General features: G+C 43.6%; 1 protein-coding gene across 1 annotated transcript; it reads right to left on the reverse strand.

The window, feature by feature from the left end:
- Window positions 1–18077: 18077 nt before the first annotated feature.
- Window positions 18078–23692, reverse strand: LOC131444072 (terminal nucleotidyltransferase 5A-like). The gene is made up of 2 exons (XM_058614200.1): window positions 22424–23692; window positions 18078–21548 (listed from the first exon to the last, which is right to left on the reverse strand). Exons 1-2 carry the CDS (start codon window positions 22847–22849, stop codon window positions 20733–20735), a joined length of 1242 nt encoding a protein of 413 aa, XP_058470183.1. The 5' UTR covers window positions 22850–23692; the 3' UTR covers window positions 18078–20732.
- Window positions 23693–25365: the final 1673 nt, after the last annotated feature.

A 25365-nucleotide genomic window follows, 5' to 3' on the forward strand; every position in this document is an offset into this window, starting at 1 on the left:
GATGTTTATTTACTGCCCTGGGGGCATTTTATCCTAGTTTTTCAACCTAATTATTTTTAAACTAGCATTTTTAGCATTTCTATGTTGGCGTTTGTTTGATTTGTTGTATTTATATTATCTAAAACGTGCTGCTAAGTTGGTGATCGTTGCCAAACAGAATTTCATTGTGTAAGAAAAAAAACTTATTCTCACTTTTTTTGTCACATGCCCTGGATCAGGCTGTCATAACACCAGCCAATAGCAATCCTGATTGATTATTGATAAGAGATAAGGCCTCATGGAAGACCCCGTGTGTGTCGTTAGAGTAGCTGGTGTTGTTGTGAAACAAACATTCTTGAGAAACGGAAAAAAGGAAAAAAAACATTTGCACAGATGGAGCGATACACTGGAGAGGTGACCACACGGAACTACTTTTTTTTTTTTTTTAAATCAAAAAACAAAAAAACAGCATTTCTGGATTTGTGACTGACGATTGTGTAAAATGTCAGAAGGCGTTACGCAGATAAGACAAATTAATACTTCTGCAAGGGGGATTGTTGGCTCAGCCAGAGTGGAATATTTACAGAAAAATTTACAAAATATTACAAATGCCAAGACAATACCACCACCGACACAGACTACCCCACTCAATGTCTCCACTCAAAGCACCAAGGACACAGAGATTCCTGTTACAGGACACACACACACACACACACACACACACACACACACACACACACACACACACACACACACGCACACCATCCAGAACTCCCTCTGAGACTTCACAGTATGAGTCATGGAGGGTCTGATGTGGTTAATGGTGACCAGCGTTTCTGTGCCTGTCCACATGAGACTCCGTTGGTTTTGCTGAGTCATCACAAAGCTGTGTGGCTGGTGACTCATTAAAAAAAAAAGAAAGAAAAAAAAAGACCGAAACAATACACTTAGACTTCAAAATGTCATATGGTGACATTCAGTCATTTCTAGTGTCTTTGCTCTGGTGAAGAACACTAAAGCCGTCAATGTCGAGACATCCTTCTTCTTTCTTTTAAAAAAAAACCCAAAACACTTTCACTGTTATATGTGAATTCCTCTGGTTCAAGTTTGTGACACAAGTGACGACATTTGTCAGCGTTGTCTGATGGGGAAATGTTAACATACCACAGGTTACAGAGACGTCTGCAATTCCTGAGAATCTACCCAGACTGTCTGTCACAAGAAAAGAAGAAGCAAAGAAAGACTAGTCTTTGTCTGAGGACTCTCTCTTTCTCAAGGTCTCACTCTCATCTCAGACACATCCTGTCTCGGTCTTGATTGTAGAGGCTATTTTTTTGTATTTATCTATGAAAAAATGTACAGCCTTTCTACTAAGCTGCTTTTGTGAGTAGATAAGACATTACATTACTGTAACGAGTCCAAATACAGAGTTACAGATCTAATATACTACCTTGCCAAATGGTCAAGTGTCCTGTGTGTGGTGAGCAGGCCCGTCCCTATAGTCTTGGGACTTTGAAAATAAAACATTAAAGGTGACATCGAATGCTTGTATCACACATATATGTTAGTTATGGAGGTCTACTTACATATATTAACTTGTTTTCATGGTTAAAAACCTCCTAGTCGCTGCAAACGAGCCGATCAAAATATCTCCTCACTGACGCTCTCGTCAGCCGCGCTGTTTCAGACCAAAACCACACCCCCAGGACGTGGACTGTGTTGTGATTGGCCAGCCAACGAGAGCTTTCCCACTGTCCTGTGATTGGCCAGGTACCTGGAAGTGACGTAATAGATAGGCCAGCTCTCAGATACACAGCTCCCCCTCTGGCACGGTGGATGCTCTGCATCTCAGCAGCTACAACGGGAGTAGTTCTTCTTCTTCTGCGGTTGAATGTACGCAACCGCTTGTGCCCGGACTAGTGCCCGCACCAGGAGGCGCTGCGGTGGTGAGAGGAGTGGTGAGGTATTCTGATGACAACATCAACATACGGAAGTGCCGATCCGCTTTGCAGAGCCCAGGAAAACAATAAAACCCTATTTTCTCAGCAGTGGCTGAACTGTTTGTTCTGAAACTTTAGGGTTTCATAAACGAGGTAATGACGCAGATACACACACAAACGCAGCGTTAATTGGAGCTTCCGGTCTATGTCGCCTTTAATATTGTGTTTGTAAAGCATTTGAAGCAGAATGTGCCAATCACAGATGCAACAGAATGTTGTCAGATATGGACTGATAAGAAATCTGTTGCTCAGCAACGGGTGAATCGGTGGTAGAGCAGGTTGTTTGATTCTCAGCTCCTCTCATCAGTGCGTCCCTGGGCAAGTTGCTCCTGACTGCTGTACAGGCAGCATGTGATTGGGTATGAAAGATGTGTGATGTGAAGTCGTATGAATGTGTGAGTGAATGGTTGAATGGAAAAACACTGTAGTGTAAAGCACGAGCGTCATCAAGACTTAAAAAGTGCTACATAAAATGTTTGGTTTTAAGACCTTTCTGCATGGAGTTTGCATGTTCTCCCCCGTGGGTGTGTGGGTTTTTCTCAGGGTTCTCTGGTTTCCTCCCACAGTCCAAAAACATGCATTATGGGGATTAGGTAAATTGGTCACTCTAAATTGACCGTGAGTGTGAGAGTGGACAGTTGTTCGTCTCTATATGTAGCCGTGGGATGGACTGTGCAGGGTGTACCCTGCCCTGTGCCCTATGTCGGCTGATATAGGGCGAATTGCTGATTGGCACGGTAGAAGATGAATGGATAGATCTTAAATTTCCAAAAATGTGCTGCTGACTTAAGGCCCTGGTATGCTTCCGTGCACATGCCGCATGTAGCGGACCCTGGTACATTTGCGCGTCAGGGTCCTGTAGTATCTCACTTCACCATCGGGTGGCAGTACCATAGGATGCATTCCTACAAAAGAACAAGAGAACATTGCTTCGTCCAGTCGGGCAGGGGAGTTGGGGTGTCAGCCAGTTCCAGGTTCCGTCAGGTCGAGGCTCGGATGACTATCCTTGACGACTACTTCTTCTGTTGTCGAAATGTTTTTTCTGCTTGGTGAGAGGGGCTTAGTACTTCGTCCGTGCAAACGCTGTCCATGTGCACCCATTGGGTCCACTGGGGGGGTGCTGTGCATGGTAGTATACCAGGACCTTTAGACCTTTAGACTTAATCTCGGACCCTAAAAGTCTTGGTATACCTTGGTCTCACACTAGATGGACAAACTAAAATGCAACAGAGGTTTTTGCAGCCATTTTCTGTGAATATTATTTGACACATTGGGGGTCATTTTGGTTTCCGTTGCCATTTGTAACTTTTACCGTTAAAAAAAGCCATTGGGACCCGGGGAATCTTCATGTTACCAAATCTGGCTCTCGTAAAAAAAAAAAAGGTTTGGAAACCCCTGCTGTAAGCATTTCAGACCCTGCCTCGTGTCCTCTTTCTCATCGCTTTCAATGAGTTTGCACAAAGTTGCTTTGGACTCACAGTAGGTCTGCAGCCTCTGCGTCGCGCTTGACGTCAAGCTTGAATGGTAAGAATTACTGTAGTGATACAAGTCCAGGAGCCTCCAGTAAGAGCGGAGCATGTGTTGGGCCACATCAGTCAGTTATCTGTAAAAGAGAACCAGATGAAGCATACTGAGCAAATAAAATAGTCTGGAAAAATCTATTAATATATTCTGATCCTTTGTTTTGTAGCTGAAAGAGCTCAAAGTCACAGATGAGTGGTAGTGATCAGTGTTTGGACGACATGAGGCAGTGATTCTGACTGAATGAGTCAGTAGGACTCAAAATATGTGGCCCCTAGCCGCCCGAATGTAAATCAAGTGGTTAAAATGATTCCCCTCCTCTTGCACTGTTTTGTCTGTCAGACATTTGTCCTCATGTCCAGCATGCTCATCAAAGCAAGGCAAAAGCCTTTCCGAGGCAACACATTATACGTGTTATAGTGATCGACAGCGGCATAAATCGTGGCCATGTGCTCAGGCTGTAATTTGGGAGGGTAGAGGAGTCACTGCTATATTTTTATGGCTCTTCTCAACAGCTAACACCATGTTATTCATGATCCTCTCAGCGCAGGGCCCAGAGAAGGGGTTTGGACATTTTTAGTCGGGGATATAAACTCAAAGTGTGACAGTCAGTCCCATGAAAAGACTAAAACAAACGTGTAATACCCCGTGCAGAAGTTAGAGTCGTGACATTTCAATATCTTCTTACAGAGAAACGTATATTATTGTTACATTTTTTTTTAAAGAAAGGCTGAAAAATTGAGGACTGCAGATTGTTGAGGCCTGTTTTCAGCCACACATTTTGTGAGCATTTCAGTGAGCAGTGTCATAAGTGGGATTGTCTCACATGTTATGGGCCACGCAGTTGTCGTAGTGGTTAGCACTCTTGCCTTTGCAGCAAGAACAAGGAACAGGGGGGGGCCTTTCTGCATGGAGTTTGCATGTTCTCCCCGTGTGTGTGTGGGTTTTTCCCCCGGATTCTTCGGCTTCCTCCCACATGAAAAACATGCAGATTTGGGGATTAGGCAAACTGGACACTCTAAATTGACTGTAGGTGTGAGAGTGAATGGTTGTCTCTATGCCTGTCGTCCCAAGTCAGCTGGAGGATAAACATGTCATCCAGGGATGGGTGCACAGGAAATCAAATCACTCTTTGATTTCTGAACCAATTAAATAATATGTGTCATTTGCAAAGTAAGGAGAAACCACCTCCCTCATTTGCAAAAAGCCATTCATGAGTTATCTGTTTATTTGTTATTTAGTTCCAAAGATATTTTTATGTGAGCATTCGTCTTTGTTGGGTTTAATGGAAAAGTTTGCATCTATTTTCTGTTTACACAGTTATAGTTTGACACTTTCAGATAATGGAGACATTAAAGACAATGAAGGAATTTTGTTGCATGGAAGAGGTTTCTAAGCCGAGTGCTGTGTAAGTTTACCATATTCTGTTCTCTGTTTCCAATAAGGGAGCTTTTATTTATCACGGCCATTTAAGGGTGAAGTAGAGAAACGAAACGTTAAAAATCACTGGTCTCCACAAATATCTGCATACTGTTGTTTTCAATAAACACATGTAGTGAAAGAAGCTGAAAGCTGCCATTTCCTCCTCGTATCTGTCACGTGCACCATGTTATTCCATTTCAAACAGTCCTGCCTCATAAAAGCCGGCGACTGTAAACAAGACATAAACAACCATAATGTGCTGCACAGTGTACTGTTACAAGATTATTTTTTATCACGCCGCATGAGTTTTATTATTCGCAGTGCTGTGCGTTGTTTTTTGGACATGGTCTGTCTTTGGGAAAAAGGGAAAATGGTTCGCCATTGAATTTAGTGCTTCCATATTTCAGAGAGAGAGAGAGAGAGAGAGTGTTTATTTCTCTTGCTTCAGCCATTAACATGGAAAGAACAGTGTCTTTTGAGAACATGACTCATCTTTTTATATTCTCACCATTTCCCCCCCCCCCCCCTCCCCCGACAAACGATGTTGTTGTCTCTGGGAGGTAAAACCCTGCTTGTCCTTGTCCAGTCTCTCTGGTGATTTCCCCTCTCCTCCCCGCCTGCTGTAGGTCAGTAGTCAGTCAACTCATTTCCTTCTCTTTCCATCTTTTTTAATCCTCTTGCTGTTATTCTTTCCTTTTTTAAAGACTGGACTGGATCTCACTTTTCCATGGCAGTAGCTGCACCCGCTACTGCCAGCTTCTCCTGAGGTGTGTGTGTGTGTGTGTGTGTGCGTTCTTGTATGGGTATCTTTGTGAGGACCAAAAAACACATCAACCAGAGGGAGTGAGGACATTTTGCCTGGTCCTCACATTCTGTCACCCCTTCAAAGGGCTTTTTGAGGGTTTTAGGATTAGGGTTAGGCATTTAGTGATGGCTAAGGTTAAGATAAGGGGCTGTAAGGGTAAGTATTATGTCTATGATGTGTCCTCACTATGAATGCTGAGCAAAGGTGTGTGAACTGTAAACTTTTTGGCTACACTACTGTGGCATAAAATTCAAGATTTATAAAGGAAAATACTGTGAAGTTATTAATGTACAATAACGTACTATAAATTATATAGTAAGCTATGAAAGTACAGTATTTTAGACACAGGAATGTAGTGAAAGTCATTTGCTGTGAAAGAACTGTGAATGTGCAGTCAAGTGTTGTAAAGTGTGTTCACTGTTGCCTTTTATTTGTGGGAAATATTAAAAAACTGAGGCCGCAGTCACCACTGCTTATTTGATCCTACAATTAAAATATCGTCAACTTAAACTTGCCCTGTGGGATGTTGGAGAATAAAGTATTTGTTCATGTATTTCTAAAAAAATCAAGTCGTGAAACATAAGAAACAAGAACTTAAGGACTCTCCGGCAAAGTGTGGGACAAAATGCAACAGCAAAACCTGTCCAAATCTGAGTGTTTAACCTAACCCAGACTGAGAGCCAAGACGAACCAAAGTCAACAAGCACAAAATATATCACTCTTTAAACGTTGAGACAAGAAAATAAGATAAGACAGTAATATTTCAACTTGTCATGACAGAACACCAGAGAGAGAAAAAAACACTCTCAAACACAGCTGTATCCAGATGCCAGGGCCCGTGCTTTTAGCTCAAAATTTGGCCCGCCTCCTTCAGATTAACAGTGTCCGTGCGGTGACCCTCTCTCTACGCCTCTCTCTCCGTCTAACACTCTCTGTCCCTGTGTCTTCTCGCACTCTCCAGATGTCTGCTCACCAGCTGCGCTCAGATGGCTGAGCGGTGCAGACAGGATGAGTTTTTATGAAGCACACACACACACACACACACACACACACACACACACACAAACAGACAGTCTCGCAGTGTGACCTGCTGCAGCAGGGATCCGCGACTTTTGTCCCTGAGTTTGAAGAACTCTCTCTGTTCTTGCTTTTCCACATTTTTTTTTATTGTCTGTGACCACACCAATATAAAACAGATGCCCCTAACCCACAAGTGGCTGCAGACAAACATGGGTAATGGTCAGGAAAGGTCAGGAATTTGGCTGTTTCTCTGCTCTAATCGGATTAGTGTTTTGTTCCTTTTTCTCTTTTTTTTGGTGTGACTAATATGAAAGTGATTAAAGTGCAGTTTTTGAGGGTCTGTGGAGAGTGAAGGACAGAGCTGCATGTTCAATACACGTTTTCAAAGTTGAATCGTTTTTTCGCCATATCTCTAGAATTAGATGTGATTTATAATGAAGTTTATAAACGTGTCATTAATTAGGCTTTTTTAATAACTCCACATCCACTTCAGATTGAATAATTTGATGGCATGGCAATAGGAACAGTTGGCTTCCTCACAGAGGATGTGTTTTTGTGTGCATGAAAACCTTTTTTTCTTTTTTTTTTTAAATGTATCGTGTAACCCCCACAAAATGTCAGAATGCTACACGACCTTGGATGTAATGCTCAGTTCCTACTGGGGGGGAGTCATCCAGACATGCACGTATTTTTGGTTTAACTTTAAATGCAGACTATCACTATTGCCAGAGCGCAACGTTCACCACTTCAACATGCGGAGGAATGTTGAAGTTGACAGCGCCGACTTCGCTAAGCTATGATTAGAAAATCACTATTTATGGGCGGGTTTTAGCAGATTGTCAGTTGGCCTTAATTGTCACATTTCACTGCTACATTGGCAATTTGTGTTTTTCAGACGGTGTTGTTGCCATAGTAACGCGGTAGTACGGTGTGTTGCCCGCCCCTCTGACCCTCGGCAAACTGTGACCGGACCTTCTGCAGGGTTTCTCTCTGATCCACTTTTCATGGGGACATAACTGCCGGAGTCAGTTTCCGACTTGACGTGTGTGTGTGTGTGTGTGTGTGTGTACTTGCATTTGTTGCCTCTTTAAGACTGACCTTGGAAGGACCAGTAGTCCTCATGGAGACCAAAACCTGGTCCGAATCCGGCAGAACCTAATCTATCGCACTGTGTGTGTGTGTGTGTGTGTGTAGAGGTCATGGAGAAGCCGATGGGTCAGATTTCAGAGGATGTGAAAGACGGTGGCCTCATGAGTAAACATAGCTGTAGTGTGAGATGAAAGAATAATGTGAAGTGTGTGTAAATACACATCACCCTCACCTTCACATAATATAGGCACAGTTCTCCACCTGATGACGACACGACATGATACGATAAATAATCAGGTCGTGAGGGGAGTAACAGACATGAGAGATGAGAGAAGTGTTTTACCACTTTTCATCTTTCCTTCATGCTCACGTCTCAGCAGTCAGGAAAGGTGGTATCCTCGTATGCAACTGTGATCCGAGTTCTTCTTAAAACACGCGAAACATCGATAGTCTCATCTGCTGAGTGAAGAATGCCGGGATGCCAGCGCACTGGAGCTATTTAGGGAAGATTTACGAGTGGTTGTTACGATCCACAGTGTTGTTTTGAACAAAGGTTTTTCCATATCCTTTGTGTTTCGGTGCCAACCTCTCCACAAAAAAGCCTTCCTTTCAAATCAGTGCCGCAAATTTCAACATCATACCCCACTCCTCTCGACACTTACCTTCTTACAAGTTTAAAATTGTCTCTACGAAACAAGCACAGCGCTCACTGAGGCATTCACGCCATATGTGCGTACAATTCTATGAACCAAACTAAATCAAATCAAAGCAAAGCTCAGTAAATCCAAAAAGCACCCTTGATTAACTACCCGTGAAGGACAGGGCAGTAGAGAAAACTATAAATGCCAAATGTTATAAAGTAGGAAAAAGAGTTGAAAAATGTGAGAGTGAAGGAAGAAAGTTAAAATTTTGCAGTCGGAGTAAATTTTCCGATTCCTTCATAGAAATAAAAAATCTGCGAGTGAATTCAGTTGGCAGGCCAAGGCTGGACGGATATCATCTGACCATTGCGGTCACACCATGGCTGTGGCTCCGCTGACTGCTAATAAAAATACACACTGCTGTTCAGTTAAACAACTCGCTGCCTCCGCGAACAACATCTTACATCAGACTTGCAAACAAACAACAACAATGACTGCGTCTGAACCGAGTGGCGAGGAAGATGAAGGAAGAAGCAAAAGTGATGTGCAGGGCTGAAATATCTCCACTGGAATCACTGGTCTGTCTAAATGGGAGTGTTGATACTGGCGCTCAAGTTGTCTGTAGCAAAATGAATGGTCTGAGAAACTCTTAGTACAAGGACAAAGTCAGTAATTGTTGTGGTGCGATGTCAACCGAAGAATGAACTAGTGTAGAAACACTGATTTAAAGCAGGCAGGATTGCTCAAGAAACAGTTGACTGTCGAGTCTCATCCACAGATTCCAAAACACTAATGTTTTGGAATCTCTGGCTTTGTCCTGAGTTCATTCAGGGCCGTTTCTAGCTTTGTGGGGGGCCCCATGTACGATGCTATTTGGGAGGGGCCCTCCCTTTAGTTGATCTATGCAGATGCCACAATCTATCACACCTCACGAGCAAAACAGGCTACAGTCATGATAACGTCTTATAATAACATCTTAAGTTGAGCCAGTCAAGCAAGTTACACTCATAAAAAATGATAATACAAAGGAACCAACAAGTCAATAAAACAGACCTTCTGTGTTAAAGCAAAATCAAAAAGAGTTGTGTTGATGCTGCATTATTGTAGTAATAATATCTTCTGGAGGATTGTTGTGGTTTTCTCATCAGTTCACTCATATATCATTTCCTATCGTCGTATATACGCAGATTTGACTTCTCTCTAGCGTAAACCTTTTAAATGCAATATTTCATATCCAGATTTTCTAGTCACAAATGCACATATAAACATTGTGATCATCTCTGAAATGCTCCACTCATTCTGTGTTTTGGGTTGCTTTGCAGCATAGGTTGTTACTGTTGCCAATGCTGGAATACTGAAGGAACATTTATGTGCAGCTGTTAATAGGAGTGCCCTCTCTCCCTTAACTGCCCTGTGATTGGTCAGTTTCTCTGTTCAAATGTCCGATGTTCTCTCTGGAAACAGAGCCTATTACTCAAAGATGTGATTGGGAATTATTGCTCAATAGCGCTACAGCAATATATTGCCTACCCCAGCCTTAATGTACCGATTACACTGAATCGCACATATGCATTTATGTTAGAACAGTAGCGTGAACATGTTGAGTTTTGGAGCACCACATGATCCACAGTGCGGCACCTGTAGCGATTCTCGAAACTTGGAGCTTTTGTTTTATCAAAAGCAGCCTCATCGCCAGCCTGAGACGACTGTTTGCTGTGCAAACACAGCCAGACAACAAGCACATGTGGCTGCAGCAGCATGAGTACACACAGACTACAATCACACGCAGACATGGTCATGCACGCTGCATGCTCCCCATGTGTGCTGGTGCTTACCAAAGACCAGGAAGTGGGAGGTACAAAATGTTTCTCTTCTCTTCTCTTCTGAGCTACTTGTGAAAGTTAGGATGTGATGATTGTGCTGATTTGGGGAATTGCACTGTGATTAAAGTTGTGTGTTTGCAGAGTGGATCATCTCTTGATATTAGCACTGGGCTCCTTGGTGATGCATAACATACGTACATAAATATAATCCCTCTCTTACAACAGAGAGCGAAAGCGATACAGAGCCAAGGAGATGACCCAAGCTCCCTCCCAGTGTGTGATTAATAGAGTTTTAAGTTTGTGAGGCTCACACTGACCACCAATGCTCTCAAACGCTCTAAAGAGATTTTAAATTAAAGTGTTATGTCATCCATTCCACCTTCAAGAAACACCTACTTCTCATAATTTTCTTGTTTGGAGAGCAGCTGGATTTTACTCTGAGCTGTTGTTCCACACTGTGTATAAGTTTTGCTTTTCAGAGACATTGCTGTGGTAGCAACTGACCCTGCAGACCCTGTACATGCTCCACTGCAGAGTTTGCATTGGTTTGGCTCTTTCTTCAAAACTGAATAAGCTACCTCAGACTCTTTAAATAATTTGTCCAAAACTAAATCTATTTGGATAGAATTTAATGCAGCTCCATGTTTGGCTCTTATGTGGAGGAAACAGAAGTTGTCCTGCATTGACCAATTGACCCTTTCACTTGTGTGCGCAGTTTGGGGTCAGAAAATGTCACAACAGGTAAGCGAATAGCATGTATGTCCATGGTCCTCCACCGAATCATTCTGAATATGTTCTTTCATGATGATTAAGGACCGCAAACAACAACTAAATAAATTAGTACTAGCTGATGGTAATAGCCTGCCTGACCCAGCTTCCATAAAGGATTGGGTAGATGATATTAGCAAGTGGCCCCAGCTATTCACTCTTACCATCTAGATAAACCTAGCCCATACACGCGAGGAAGTCTTACAAGGAGCGTTTTTAGCACAACATGTTTACTTGTCAACGCGCTAGCCGGCCAGCAGCTAACTACAAGCTAGCTATACGTCCAAGACCACAACATATCTTTAAGTGCGAGCCTCTTTGACTTCAGTAGCATCAACCCAGTCTTCTCTATTTAATGCTTGGAGCCACAGACGATGTCTATTTTTTGAAAGGGATGAGATCCTGTAGGGATTCTGAAGATCTTATGTGTTGGACTGTTGTACAGGTTTTCTGACCCCAAACTGCGCACACACATTTCTGTGACGTAGCTCTCGAAAGGGTCTATAGAAGTTTTCTTTCTCAGGCGAGGAGGGGAATACGTTATTCAAACGGTTCCGTTCTTTTCACTAAAGCACGATAGTGTGAAAGCAAACTTGGACCGGCTGGATGTTGCAACCCTCAATTGCAGTGAGTCCCCAATCGTCTAGCGGACTATTTAGGCAGCCTGTGGCCAAGTGGAAAGGGAACTTGGCTTGTAACCGGAAAGTCACCAGTTCAAGTCCCCACCAGATCGAAAGGGCTGGGGTACCCCTGAGCAAGGTACCCAACCCCCATTGCTCCCCGGGCGCTACTCAGTGTGGCAGCCCACTGCTCCTAATTCTAGGATGGGTCAAATGCAGAGAATAATTTCCCTAAGGGGATTAATAAAGTATCTAAAATTAAACAGTTTCTGTTTACAGACGTGCTTCATCACCCAGAATACAGCCACTGAAACAAAATATGATGAATTTCATAGAGCCTTCACGCAACGCACAACACACAAATCATCAGTGTCACAGACCGTTATGATATACAATGTTATAAAGCTGAATACTAAACTTGTCGACTTGCACACAGTCATTTCTTGAGGCCAGTTATAACTTTCCGTTTCCCCCGTATAACGGCAGGCCCTATACTTATCCACATACAGGTGTGATTTTGGCACGGGCAGAGAGCTGGCAGGTGTGTTTGCAATTAAAACGGGATAATGACTATTATTACAGCCCAGGTAAGAACAGGCGTGTGAGGAGGAGGAGGCCGGGACGGAGCCGAGAGGAAAGCAATAATACTTTTACCAGGAAGTGAGCACAACAGGCGTTTCTGCACTCACACACAGCCACAAACACACATTCAGAGAGACACACACGAAAAGCAACTCACACAAATTAGCACCTTGGCGATTTTAAATTTAGCTCCAAATGAACCCTTCAGTGGGCATCAGTGCTGAAAATAAATGCCCATGACAGATTACTGTTATTTCATTGAAGCAGAAAAGTGCAAGTTAGCGTTTTAGACTGTAATTGATCATAATGTGTGTATTTAATTCAATGCTGGATCCATTCATGTGGCGCTAAAGAAAGGCATTTGACTGAATAATAAAATGCCGTTTCCTCATTTTTAAGCAATGGCAAAAAACAAGTCTTATTTTGTAACCTTTGTAAATTGCCATTTAAAATCAGCAATCACGGTAAAAGAGATGAATTTGAAAGGTATTAACGTGTCTTCCTAAATCAAACGCCACACAGAACACACACACACTGGTTTCCATGACTTCAAGGGACATTGCATTGACTTACATTCATTTCCTGGAGACTTAATCTGACCTGAACCATAATTACTACTGGCCTAATCCTAACCCTGACCTCAGTCTAACTTTAAAACATGTCTTCCCCTTAAAATGTAGCCATTTGTTTAATGGGGACTGTGTAAACAGATTGAGGTCCCCACGACATGAGGAATACCAGGAACACACACACATATATACATCCAGGTGACTATACTTGGAACCCAAACAAATACCAATACTCAGCATCTGCAGTGAATCCATCATGGTCTTTCAGTACCTCCTTGGGTGTTGTGAATCGAAACATGTGTGCACACATGCACATGCGCACAAAAAGCACACGCACACATCTTTGAATCATTACGTCCGGCTCTGCTGACTTCCTCTTCCTCTTTAAACCCTTTAAAATCTATTTCCGATCCTACCTTTAAACGTGAGCCCAAGCTTTCGCGTAATTCTAAACCCTGAAGATGGTCGTGTGTGTCAGCGCACACACGACGTGTTTCCTCGATTTCCTGTGATTGCAGACACATTTATTCACCCACAACATACGCGCTCTCAGACCTGCAGTCAGCGCGCTGCTCCAAAGAAAACAATATTTCCCACAGCAATAATTTAGCGACTCGGGCCCAGACAAATCATATGGCGTGATAAACCCTGAATGCCCCCATGATAACACCAAAAATGTTTTTTTGGTAATGGTAATGATGATGATTGCAACACTTAGAAGTTAGATTAGCCTGGAGTTCACGCTGTGTAAAATAATCTGAGTATTACTGCTGCCATTTCACACGTCAAGTAGCTTATGGTTTATTTCGTCACCGCAATGTTTTTCAAATTCACCGACCACTTAGATCACAACACAATAGACACTCTAACACACAATGTGACAATTCAACGGCTTGTCCCATGCAGCTCGTCTTTGCACTTAGCTAAGTGCTGCTTTTGTGTGTGTGTGTGTGTGTAAGTGTGTGTTTGAGAGCAATGCACCAGATGTTATTTTGCAGGAGAGAACAGACATGCCTCTTATGGTTTGTTGTGAAAAGGACAATTGTTTCATCATAGATGTGGTAAGTATCTGTGAGGCCACAGCAGTCAAATATGCTTATAGTCTACTAAAATCATGAATCAATCAATGATTAATTCTTAGAAAGTGATTAACCAATAGGCATATTTGAATGCTGAGAGAGTCTACGTTTTGATATGATATTGAAACTGATGGCACGGCGTATGGTGATAGAAAAACAACAGTCTCCGTTTTTTTTTTTTTTATATTGAGGCTTTTGACGGCTATTCTCTTGGCTACCTGCTCACAGTGTTTGTGGACAGACTTCTTCTCCTGCTGCTTCGTTCTAAAGCTGAGATTTACTGTACGTTGTGTTTTGGCAAAATGTGCGACTGGTTGAGCTGCTCCGCCTCCGTCACAGAGAAGGAAGCTGTCGCTTTCCAGGGTTTTTAAACGGGGTTTTTTCCGAGGCTGTCGGTGCTACCGAGTTAAAACGGAGCCAAACTGAAATCACTTGGTACCATTTATTACAGGTGACTTTTGTTCCCGCCGAGTAAAAAAAAAAAAAAAAAAAAAACTAATTTTTTCACTGCTGTGTCAAATTTGTCTCTCCCCCTCTGTTGGTTTCTGCAGTGCAGCAGTCTGTATTCCAGCTTCGACCCAGTTCCAGCTGGCCAAACTATTTACACTTCCAGGCATAAACACTTAAGATTAGGGATGAATCTGATTTATTGCTCCAACCAGCCAGTTTTTTGGCATCTGATGTCATACAAAAGTCTCCCCGTGATTGGTTTGTTCCACAAGTATGAATTATTATCATTGTGTTGCCTAATAATCAACAGGATCAAGTTCTGCTCATGGCTGCCGCTCATGAACTCCGAAAGCAACATGGTCTGCAGATGTTTTGACACACACAGGACTAGACTAGACGCACACTCAGGTTTTTTTTTTTCCCTGTAACACAAATACACAGACTGCACAAATACACAAATGCGAGGATACAAACCCACAGACACACACACACATACACAGAAAGAGAAGAGGGGGGAGAGAGAGAGAGAGCAAACACACATCACTGTTTCTCACAGTCTTGTCTTACTTTTGTTTGATTTACTCCGTGACCTCTGACCGTTGCTGGGCTGAGCTGGATGGACTCTTGGCACTGCTGCTCCAACTGGTGCGCTTGCATGTATGTGTGTAGGCGTCCGTGTTTGTGCGGAGGTCTAGATACACATCTTCAGACTGGACTTGTTCAAATTGCACAGGAGCGAAAATAACCGAAGAACCGGCTTCAATTAGTAACGCCATAGAATTAAGTTCATTCAAGTCGAGCAACGTTATCTTCATGACCCGCTCACTTTAGTTTGAATGAACTTGTTTGTCAAGCGCAGCGTTTTCCGTCTCATCGTTCTGTGTAATGTAGATTATTAATACTGTTGTATCGTGCCTGAGCTGTGAGATCTAAACTAAATGAACTTCGGGCACAACATAATGAAAACCTCCTGTCAACGTCGTGCCCATAATTTTGGTGTTTTACAAGTTGCTAAAGATCTTTTTCAGTGCTATTCATTTCCTGTTGTTTGTGAAGCCCAAATCGATTAAAGATGGCAACGGAGACGTGACTCCATCTGACCTTGACCTGTAAAAAAAGAAATATACCACACATGAGCCTGGGAGTGTTATTGTGAGAAAGAAGTTGTGTTCATTTATCACCACGGACAAAAGTATGTGATAACTGCCGGAATTATTTTTATAAACTTGCTTTTTAACTAAAAACTGAAGAAAGTGGATATAAAGTGGTATAAATTGTACTGAGCTTACATCATGGTCTAATTTAGCACTTTGGCCCGCTTGTTTTTCATACAACTCCTTCCGCACTTAGATTATGAATAGGCTCCTTCATGGTGGCCCATCCAAAAGTAATTATAGTTTCATTTAGATAATTATATCCTCTGAGTAGGGTACTGACTTACTGAGCCATTTAAACTGGCATTTTATATTTAAATGTAAAACTCCAATACACATTTTCTAATCCTCATGCAGCACCTTCAGCCCAGCACCGAGAGGCCCTGGTGTCTGAATCTCTGCAGTCTGACGCAGTGCCTGAAAAGCTAAAATAAAGACAGATCTGCAGCATTATAAGAAATAACTAAATCTTTCGCAAATAAATCTGTCAGCACCGCTTTGAACATTTGAATCAAAAAGGAATCGTTTTGTTTTTTCTCTCCTCTATTTCCCTTTGATGGCTCTTCTTCTTCATGTCATAACTGTGGTATTTTTTTGCTAAAAGTCTCATCTCTGAAGGCGGTCTATGCACGGCTCTGAGTTTTTAAACAGATGTGGGATCCCCACTGTTTCCCTCCTCACACTTAAAGTCTCCAAATATTGAGTTAGTGGAGACCAGCAATGTGGAATACGACTTCTTGAACCGAATACATTAGATGATGATAGAGAAGTGAGATGACCAGATTTCCACGGTCATATCTGTGTAGGCCTACAGGTGTCAAAGGCTTCCAGTGAGATTTGGAGTAACCTTAATACTGTAGAAGATTAATGTCGTTCTTCATAGGCTACGTCAAGTGTTGCTTTCTGTTAGCAGTCTTTGTGCAAGCTAATGGCTTCTTCATTCACATGCAGGTTGCAAAACATTCTTTCCCACCCTGACCTAATTTGTTAATTATAATAAGAATATTGTTTAATTATCAGGACACATCGTTACCAATGCACTCCAGGATTGGGGAATCCTGATCAAACTTCAAGTTATGTACTTTTACATAAAAGGTTTGAACTATCGCGACGAACCACCTGACCAGCACACGCCAGCTTGTCAAAATGCTTCTTTAAATTCCCTCCAAAACACAAATCGCTGTCCTTTCAAAGATCGGTTAAAAGTCTCTGTGAGATGGATTCAGGATGAAATAAAAGAAGCAAAAAACGCAGAAAAATGGCCTCTAGCACATTATTAATCCTGTATTTTCAGCCAAATTGAGAATCTCATTCTGCTATGAAAACAAAAGTGCAACCCAGAGGCCGGGAACAGCACAGTTCTCCTTTCTCTCTGTTCTCTGTCTGCGACTCCTGAGAGAACTGTAGCGACACAATATCCCCGCACATCCCACCTTACCAGACGTGACTTTAAAGCACCAGACGAACAGACTCTCTACGCCGCGGGTGTTATTCAGGTTAGCTCTCTTTCCTCCTTTTTCCACTCAGCGAACAATCCCTTGTTCTCATTTCCCGTCCTAAGCTCTTGATAGGGAAGTGGACTAAACTTTTTGTCCTTTCTGGCGAGACTGACCTAAAATGGAGATGGGGGGGGGGTAGGTACAGTATGTGTTACAGTACAATAGCAGGTAAACCGCTCCTCAGTAACCACACCCGAGCACTGAGCACAAGCTTATGGAGGAAGGCTAATCAGCTTTCTCCAGATGGGTTAATGACCTTACAGTGGCTGAGAGGGGGGGGGGCCTATATTTAGAGTCCACTCTCTCCCTCTTAACAGAGGATAACACTGGCCCCATTCTTCTCTCCATAGCTCATCTCTCTCTCCCTCCCTCCCTCCTTAAATTTGTCAATGCAGGTATACAGTAGATCGCATGTACCTGTGCACTCACTGCGGGCCCAGTCAGTAAAATGGACGAACACGAGTGGGGGGAAAAAAGAGTAGTGTTTTTGGTCAAAAATGAACAGAAAGAATAGAATATGATGAAAAGAAGACAGTGGAAAAAGATGAAAGAGATCATAAAGTCGCGATTAAGTAAAATATTTGCTCTCAGTGTCAGCATGGAAAGTGACATCTGGAGGCTGAGGCCTAAAGGCATTAGAGTGATGCAGTCTACTCAGTCTGTTACCATGTGTCCCTGGAGACCAAGGCTCTGCTGGTAGTAAGGTCTGTGCATGTACTGTTCATGATGCACACGCGCTTATTTCCCCAGCTAAAGAGGTTTGGCAAACAGCTCGATGGCATTTGAGAATGGTTGCTGACGCATGCCGTGACGTTTCCCAGCGGGGGACAGCCGCCACGTTCAGCTGTCACTTGCTGGCAGCGACGTGCCCTCGGGGATTGTGTGGGCACCTTGGGTTGTTGACCTCGTACAATCTTTCGTGGTGCCTGCCAACATCAGGGCACCGGGTCTAAATCCCAGAGCTCTTCACCTCATCTAAACCGTGGTTCAGTGAGACGTCGAGGAACTGCTAAAGTGGCACAATATAGTGAAAACAAAAACACCGCATTGAAAAGCTCTTGTTTGATGGTCCTTTTTTTGTTTTGTTTTTAATTATCAAGTCAACACACTTGGAACACAATAATCACACCATCATTTTCATGTTCAAACAGCATGGCAGTTTTAAAAACACGTGTAAAAACAGTGACACAATCTCTTTGGTGCAACACAAATCCATATCCAAAAGTCAAATCACTGTATGCCCACCTGCACTGCTCTTATCAGCCAAATCAAAACACACGTTCGCCCCCACACCACAAAACAACAACAACAACAACAACAAAAAACTGACTTATTGACTTATGGACACAGCTTTGAATCTGCCTGCTACACCAGGCAGACATAAGCTGTACAAAAATAGAGATTTATAGAAAAAGAGGAGCTCTGACAACATGTTTGAGAGCATGTGCCGAGTTTCTTGCCCTTGTACAGCTGAGAAACTTATTTCCATTTAAGTAGAAATGTGATTGTCTCCTTCGTGTGCTCTTTTATTGTCATTTCCTCAGCATGTGGTTCATTTCTTTTCATGCTAAGAAGAGATAAACAAGGAAAATCGGGCCGCTCGTGCAGCCAAATTTCCAAGCTCACTAAATTGCGACGTTCCCCCCCAGCCCCCATAAATGTCAGGATTAAATACTGTATACTGACCACCTTTGAAGGCTCTCTGGCTCCATTCTTTTTGAGTTTGTGCTGTGTCGTAATGTGACATTATAATGCTTGTACACTGCTGCAACACCCCTGCACACACAATGCACCCTCCACCCCTCTGGCAAACACACAGCTGTAGCACAGCTAATGCTAATGCAGGAGATGCATATCCTGAAGCTTCTCTGCGTTTTCCTTCACGGTGCACACAAAATGTGGAAAAGCGATTTGATTTAATTGCGTTTCCAACTCTTCACTGTCATTTTTGAACTCCCTGTTGTCATCGCCGCGGCGAAATGTATTCCAAACACATTGCAGATCTAATGGACGATTATGAAGGGAACAATAGTAGTGCTGTGGAGCAACGCTCTGATTATTCAATTTGTCGTGCGCGTGCACCGCAACCCAAAGAGCGGGTGATTTATTTGCCACATTGGATCCACGTTGATCATCTCAAATCTGCAGATGCACAATAAAGAACTCTGCAGACAGAGATCTAAGATGTTCAGAACTGTTTTATGAGCACGGGAGTGCACTTTAAAGGTGTCGTTAAGCCTCGGGTAACGCCGACGGTCAACAATACTTTGGAAAGCTCCAGCGGCCACCTCGTGTTTTTTTTTGTTTTTTTTTACGACGACTGCATGAGTTGTAAAATTAAAACCCATTTACTCCCATGCGCACGTCTAATTGAACGTTTCAGCATGCAGCATGTGAGCATTGCAATGTACACGTTGTAGAAATAACAGCATTTCACCACCCGTTAAAAACATAAAAAAAAGATTTGAGTGACTGATTGAGTCTCTGCGGTGAATCGTTGCGTTGTTCGTTTAATTTTTAGTGATGAGGCTGCAGAGAAGATCATCAGGCTGTGCACTTTAAAGACATCTAAAGTATTTGACCGTAGTAAGCATTTTCTTTATCCAACCACGTCCACCAAACCCCTCCCCCCCTCCCCCCTTCTACAAATGATGAGATTATGTTGTTATTTCCTCTTTGGTAATCAGGATGTGTATTAGTCCAACAGGACAACAGATTAGAGCAGGCTTCAACTAAACATTTACAAAAACTGGTCCTATACCTTTCCTCAGTGTAAGAGACCTTACTCAGCATTGGGAAACTTTCTGATCATCAGTTCATTCATTTTCAGTTATCAGGGGTCGTTATCAGGTATCAGTGTGACAGCGTGATTGTTCAACTCAAGTTAACTCCACCATCACAAACACATCTTCTTCCCTTTAGGCTTCATCTAGGCACTTAGAGTAAGTTATTCCTGTACAGAAATAAAGCATGCATTGTTTTGTTGTCATTTTTCTTTTTTTTTTTTTTTTCCCCCCCAGAGTTCACATAAACTTGAGTATCAAAGTAGATCTTTGGATTTGTAAACATTATCCAGTTCCTCTTTTTCTGTGGCCCTCCTCCTCCTCCTCCTCCTCCTCCTTCCAACCACCCACGCACGAACAACAGAGCACATACGAAAGGTCAGAGAGTTGCTGTTGTTTGATCATGAATCAATGTCTTCATTGCATCATGTTCAGAGTCTTAATGGCATCATGTGCGTCTGTGTCTCTCCGTGGTCGTGTGTGTTTTGGTTGATGGGTTTTCTCGTGTGTTTGAGTTCCTGTGCAGCGTAACCTATCATGATGTTCATGATTCTGAGGCTGAGCTTGGTAACGCGTCCTTGTTGTTTGCTTTACCAAACTGATCATGAGCCCTCGGGAGGGAACCATAAAATGGATGATCAGCCTCTCTCGTTGGCATCAGTTTCTGTGTGCTTAGCTGCACCATGCCGGAGCACTCTACACCAAGGAACATCCTTACTCTGGCTCACTGCCTTGATCCAGGTTCCTTGTCCTCGTTTCCCTTCTTTCTTTTATTCTCTTCTCTCATCTGCACTTTAATGTCAGTATTTTCTTTCTCATTTCCCTACATTTACAATCTCACAGAAGCGATAAAGATATCACCTTTTATCCTTTTTAATTGGCCGTGTTTTCCACTCGTTACCCAAAAGTGCAAGGATGCTCACAGGGTTTAGTTACAGGGCAACCAGGTGCCATAGATGGGATGTTGTAGGGAAGTTAGATACTGATGAGGAGGCGAGGGAAGACAGGCGTAAACAGGTTGAACCTGTGCTACATAATAGTTGCTAAAGTTGCAGTCTGCAACATAAGGGGCCGGCTGGTAGAAGCAGGTGACATTGGCAGCGTTGGGAATGGCGTTCTGTTCCGCCAAGACTCGCAGTGCCAGTGACGAGATGAGGCTGAGAGTCTGACGCCTCTCGTGGCCCATCAGGCACACCGTGCTCTCCTGCACCACGTCGTACAGCGTGGCCAGATAGTCGTACTTCCTGTCCTCCAGATCAACAAAGTGGTTCTGCAGATAGGACTCCAGCTTCCTCCTCTGCTCGCTCACATCAGGGAAATCTATAAAGAAGCGCGAGCACATGTAGCGCTGCAGCAGCTTCATCTCGGCCTCTGAAGCCGCGCGGAAACCCCGCACCAGGAGGTGACAGTACTTCAGCAAGCCCCCGCCCCGGATCTCCTCGGGACTCCGTGTGCAGATGAGACGCTTCCGCAGGTGGTCGAGGGCCGTGGGGAAGTCGCCGTAGACACTCTCGCCGAGGATTGTGGGGTGAAAGGTGGCAGCCATGGGGTGTTCCGAACACTCGTAGAAGAGCAGAAGCGAGTCCAGGCGGATCTGGAAGGAGTCCACGCTGAACTCAAACTGCCGTCGAAGCGAGTCCACGAACTTCAGCTCCACATTTTTGCCACGGTTGTTGGAGAGGGAGATGAGACTCCAGCGGTCGGAGTCGTTACACACCTTCACCATCTTCTGCACATAGGCCTCCTGAAACACACAAGTGAGGAGTCAGATGCAAACCATTGACCCATGTCTGCTGTAACCGAGGATATTGCTCAGCGTAAGTCTGTCTGAGTATCAGGAAATGTTCCAGTTAAACAGTGGAGCCCCATAGGAACAAATAATTGGACCTGAATCATTTCAGTTCTTGAGCACTCATATTTTAAAGATGACTTTGTTTCCAGTCACTCAGCACCTCCTGCCTTCCCTCTGTCTACTAACCATCTCCTCAAATGTTCTTCCCCTCACAGCTGTAATGTAAGTGTCAGTCCCCGCAGCACTTATGTCCCATTTGTCTGAAAAGCTGCACGTCACACAGATGTCTGCTTTCACGTTTTAATGAATATCTTCTGAATAAAAAATGCTGAAGACTAGTCTTGGTTGGAGCGGGGCGTACAACAAGTGGACATAAATGATATTAGCAGCAGATAAAAATCTTGATTTGGTCTGGTTTGGTCGTGATGTTTTGCTGATCATATCTGTTGGTGGGCCATTAGTAGCCTGGGTAGTCCTTGGTATCCAGGTAACTGAGGGCTGACTGATTAATGTGGATTTGACTCCAATTGGATTAGACAGACTTTGAACTGGAAACCAACCTTCTTTTTTTTTTTTTTTTTACTATTTGAAGGCGTCTCAAATCTCACCTATACAGTATGGATATGCATTTGTGATATACTTTAAGAGGATTATGCAAACATAAATTATGTGCATTGATTCAACAACGGCGGTGTCTGTGATCTGCACAGCCTATAGAAATAGGACAGAGGCGGAGAATAATGCACAATCTTATTTGAAAGCCTACAAAGTTAACACACACACACACACACAATGTGATCACCCCCACTTATAATTTAATACACTACCTTTAAAGTCACTGGTGTGATCTTTTCTTTATTCACGCCCTCGGGCAGAAAGTCTAGAAGAGAGTCCAGAACTATGTCTTTCACTATCTGAAACTCCATCTCTCCTTTCATCTCGGCGCAGAATATTAAGTCCAGATCTTTCCAGCCAAGGCCGCTGTCCTCGTGCAGGACGTAGCTGGCCGCGGAGCCGTTCAGGCGCACCTCCCGGACATGTATCCGCTTCTCCTCCATGCGGCTCCGGACCACCTTGACGATATCGCGTGGCTTCACCTCCAGGGTGGGGAAGCTCCAGCGGCCGTGGATGGGGATGGAGCCGGTGAGGATGGTGTCCAGACGCTGCACTTGCTCCCAGTTGAGCACGCTGAGGCTGACGCTCTCCCCGTCAGAGCAGCTTTCGGCCGCAGCAGACTCAACACTCTCGTCCATGTTACGCAGACGGAGACAGAAGAGTGTAAACAACACGAGTTTCCACTGGCTGCTGTCGGGTCAGTGGCATCAGCTGCGTCCAACTTTCTGGAGAAATTACCCGCGCGGACTGAAGTCTAACATATCATCAAGCTGTTGACAGAGACGGAAAATAGTAGTTGCGCGATGATGTGCTTGTTTTTATTTCTTGCGCACCTTAGTCACTGTCCAGCATCTGTTCTCCTGCTGCGCACTTCGCCAAACTCTAGAATTGAAACAAAAAAAACAACAAAAAAAAATACAAAAACACACGAACTTTTTCAAGTCGTAGCAAAAATATTTTTTTCTCTCTCTCTCTCACAGCATCAGGTTTTCACGACACCCAGAGGCTTGCTTTGCTGACAAGTCCATTGCATCCAGGAAAACCTTTGATCCCCCAGCAGAATATTTACGCTCCTCTTTGGCTCCACAGCCCCTGCTGCGCAACAGCAACTTTACGCATCGTTTTATGACCGAGCTGCCCCTCAATTCAACACCTACTTTGAGAAAGTGGTGTAATGTTGCTTGTCCTTTACATTTTGGCCGTTTATCGCTGGATGTTGCTTGCGGGAAGTCACAGAAGAGCCACTCCACAGCTGTTGGAGCAGTTGAGAACTGTGCGCCTCCAGTGTGAGACGCGTTGGGGCGGGTCGGTTTGACTGACAGTCCACACCTACTAACAGCCGCTGCCTCTTCCCAAACTGAACTCTAAGTGGCTGCAAGCCAGGAGACTGAGGCGTGTCTGGAGAATGGGCGTTTCAGGAGAACACAAAGAGTCACACGTACTGGACGCGGACCCTTCATCAGAACCCCAATAAGCGACTTGTTCGGCGCCCCTTCCTGTCCTTTGCCTCTTGCGTAAACACTCTACTGTTACTCCACAACAGATGCCGCCAACAGCCTGCTATTGATCCAGTATCAGATCTCCAGCTGTTGGACTTCTGCAGTAACTCAGAAACATGCAGTTCATAGTTGATTGTTGCTATTTTGAAGCAAAGTGGTTTAAAGTGATCGTGGTCAGATACACATCACATGACGATGATCAAATCATGGAAACCACGAGCCATGAGCAGTAAGTGTGCTGTCATTTGCTCCTGTCCTGATAACATCATCGCAGGTGCAGCAAACGTGGAATGTAATTTCAGTCAGTGTTTCAGGAGTGTTAGAATTCACAGGTGTGAGGCGAAATCCACTGCACGTGCCCCCAACGCCCTCTAGAGGTGTTTTTTCTTCACAGATCCATCAGTTAGCAACTCTTGAGTCTGGTGTCACTTTGCAAATTTGCAACAAAATGATAGAAGATAATGTGAAAGTACAACACTTAATACTCTATATTACTCACATTAGAGTGTGTGTGCTTGAGTGTCAACACAAAGCTATTGCATGCTTCTCATGACCGTTTCAAATGCACAACCGGCAAAGATTAGCTGTCTATCAATATGTAGGGTACAGGCCAAAGGCTAGCTGTAATAGAAGATCTATAAGTGCAGAGCTTGGCACGTATGTCTGCGTCACTGCAGACAAGCTCATAAACCAGCTTACCACAGATTAACCTGCATGTGCAAACACACACACACACACACAAATACATGCAGGCCCACTCCTCCGTGCACTCACTCTCAAAGTAGGCAAAATAGGCTCTGTTCACAACGCTGTTACACAGTTTTTTAGTTTTGGCAGACATGATTCTCAATAATGTATGGATCTACAGAAAAACAGAGCTTATTTTTTTATTTAAAAACAACAAGTCACAATTTCAAATATAGTTTAGGATCCTGTGATATGTAAATATATGGGTTGATAAACTTTATCTGTCGTGCACTTGGGGGATTTTATGTTAGGATACACATACCCTCATGTGGAGGATAAAGCGGTAGAAGATGGATGGATGGATGGACAATTTAATGCAAATTCAAAATGTTAGAGGAGCTGAGTTACAGACTGCATTAGTATTACTAGACTACAGATGGTGCAGCTCTGCAGGTTTGTCACTTTCCCCATTCACTACCCGACTCGGTGTCAGGCTTACTGGCGTAGATGCTTAGCACTAAAACAGGAGACCTGCTTGACCTTTGACGTATGAAGTGGATATAGGGTGTGACGACATCACAAGGCCTGGCGAGGGGATTTCAGACGGACCTCTTGTCAGGCTGCCAATCCAATCTGCACATGTAGAAACAAATGTGTGTGTGTGTGGATCTGTATGTGCTTGCGTTATATACGTGTCAGCGTTAATGTACAACTCACGATTAATCCTTAAACCCCCCCCCCCATCGTTTGCTATACTCTTCCTCTTTTTTTGTTCATCCTCATTTCCGTCTTCTTTCCACTATTCCCACACGCGGAAGTTCATTAAGAGATTACAGTGAGCCCGTTAGCGGAACGTGCCGCCGCTCTCGTCCTCCTTCTGTTCACCATGTTGCCCATTTATTACATACCACTTCTATTTTTTTGGACTTCAATGAGAAGAAAAAGAACACAATCTTCCTTTCATACAA

Source organism: Solea solea, chromosome 17, assembly GCF_958295425.1.
Source record: "Solea solea chromosome 17, fSolSol10.1, whole genome shotgun sequence".
Classification (NCBI taxonomy): domain Eukaryota; kingdom Metazoa; phylum Chordata; class Actinopteri; order Pleuronectiformes; family Soleidae; genus Solea; species Solea solea.

Bases quoted from the DNA above. Each gene is read 5' to 3' on its own strand.
- LOC131444072 (XM_058614200.1), bottom strand. From the start codon at position 22,849: ATGGACGAGAGTGTTGAGTCTGCTGCGGCCGAAAGCTGCTCTGACGGG. The intron at 21,549-22,423 runs GTAGTGTATTAA...TGTGTGTTTCAG, and splicing joins TCACACCAGTGACTTTAAAG to GAGGCCTATGTGCAGAAGAT.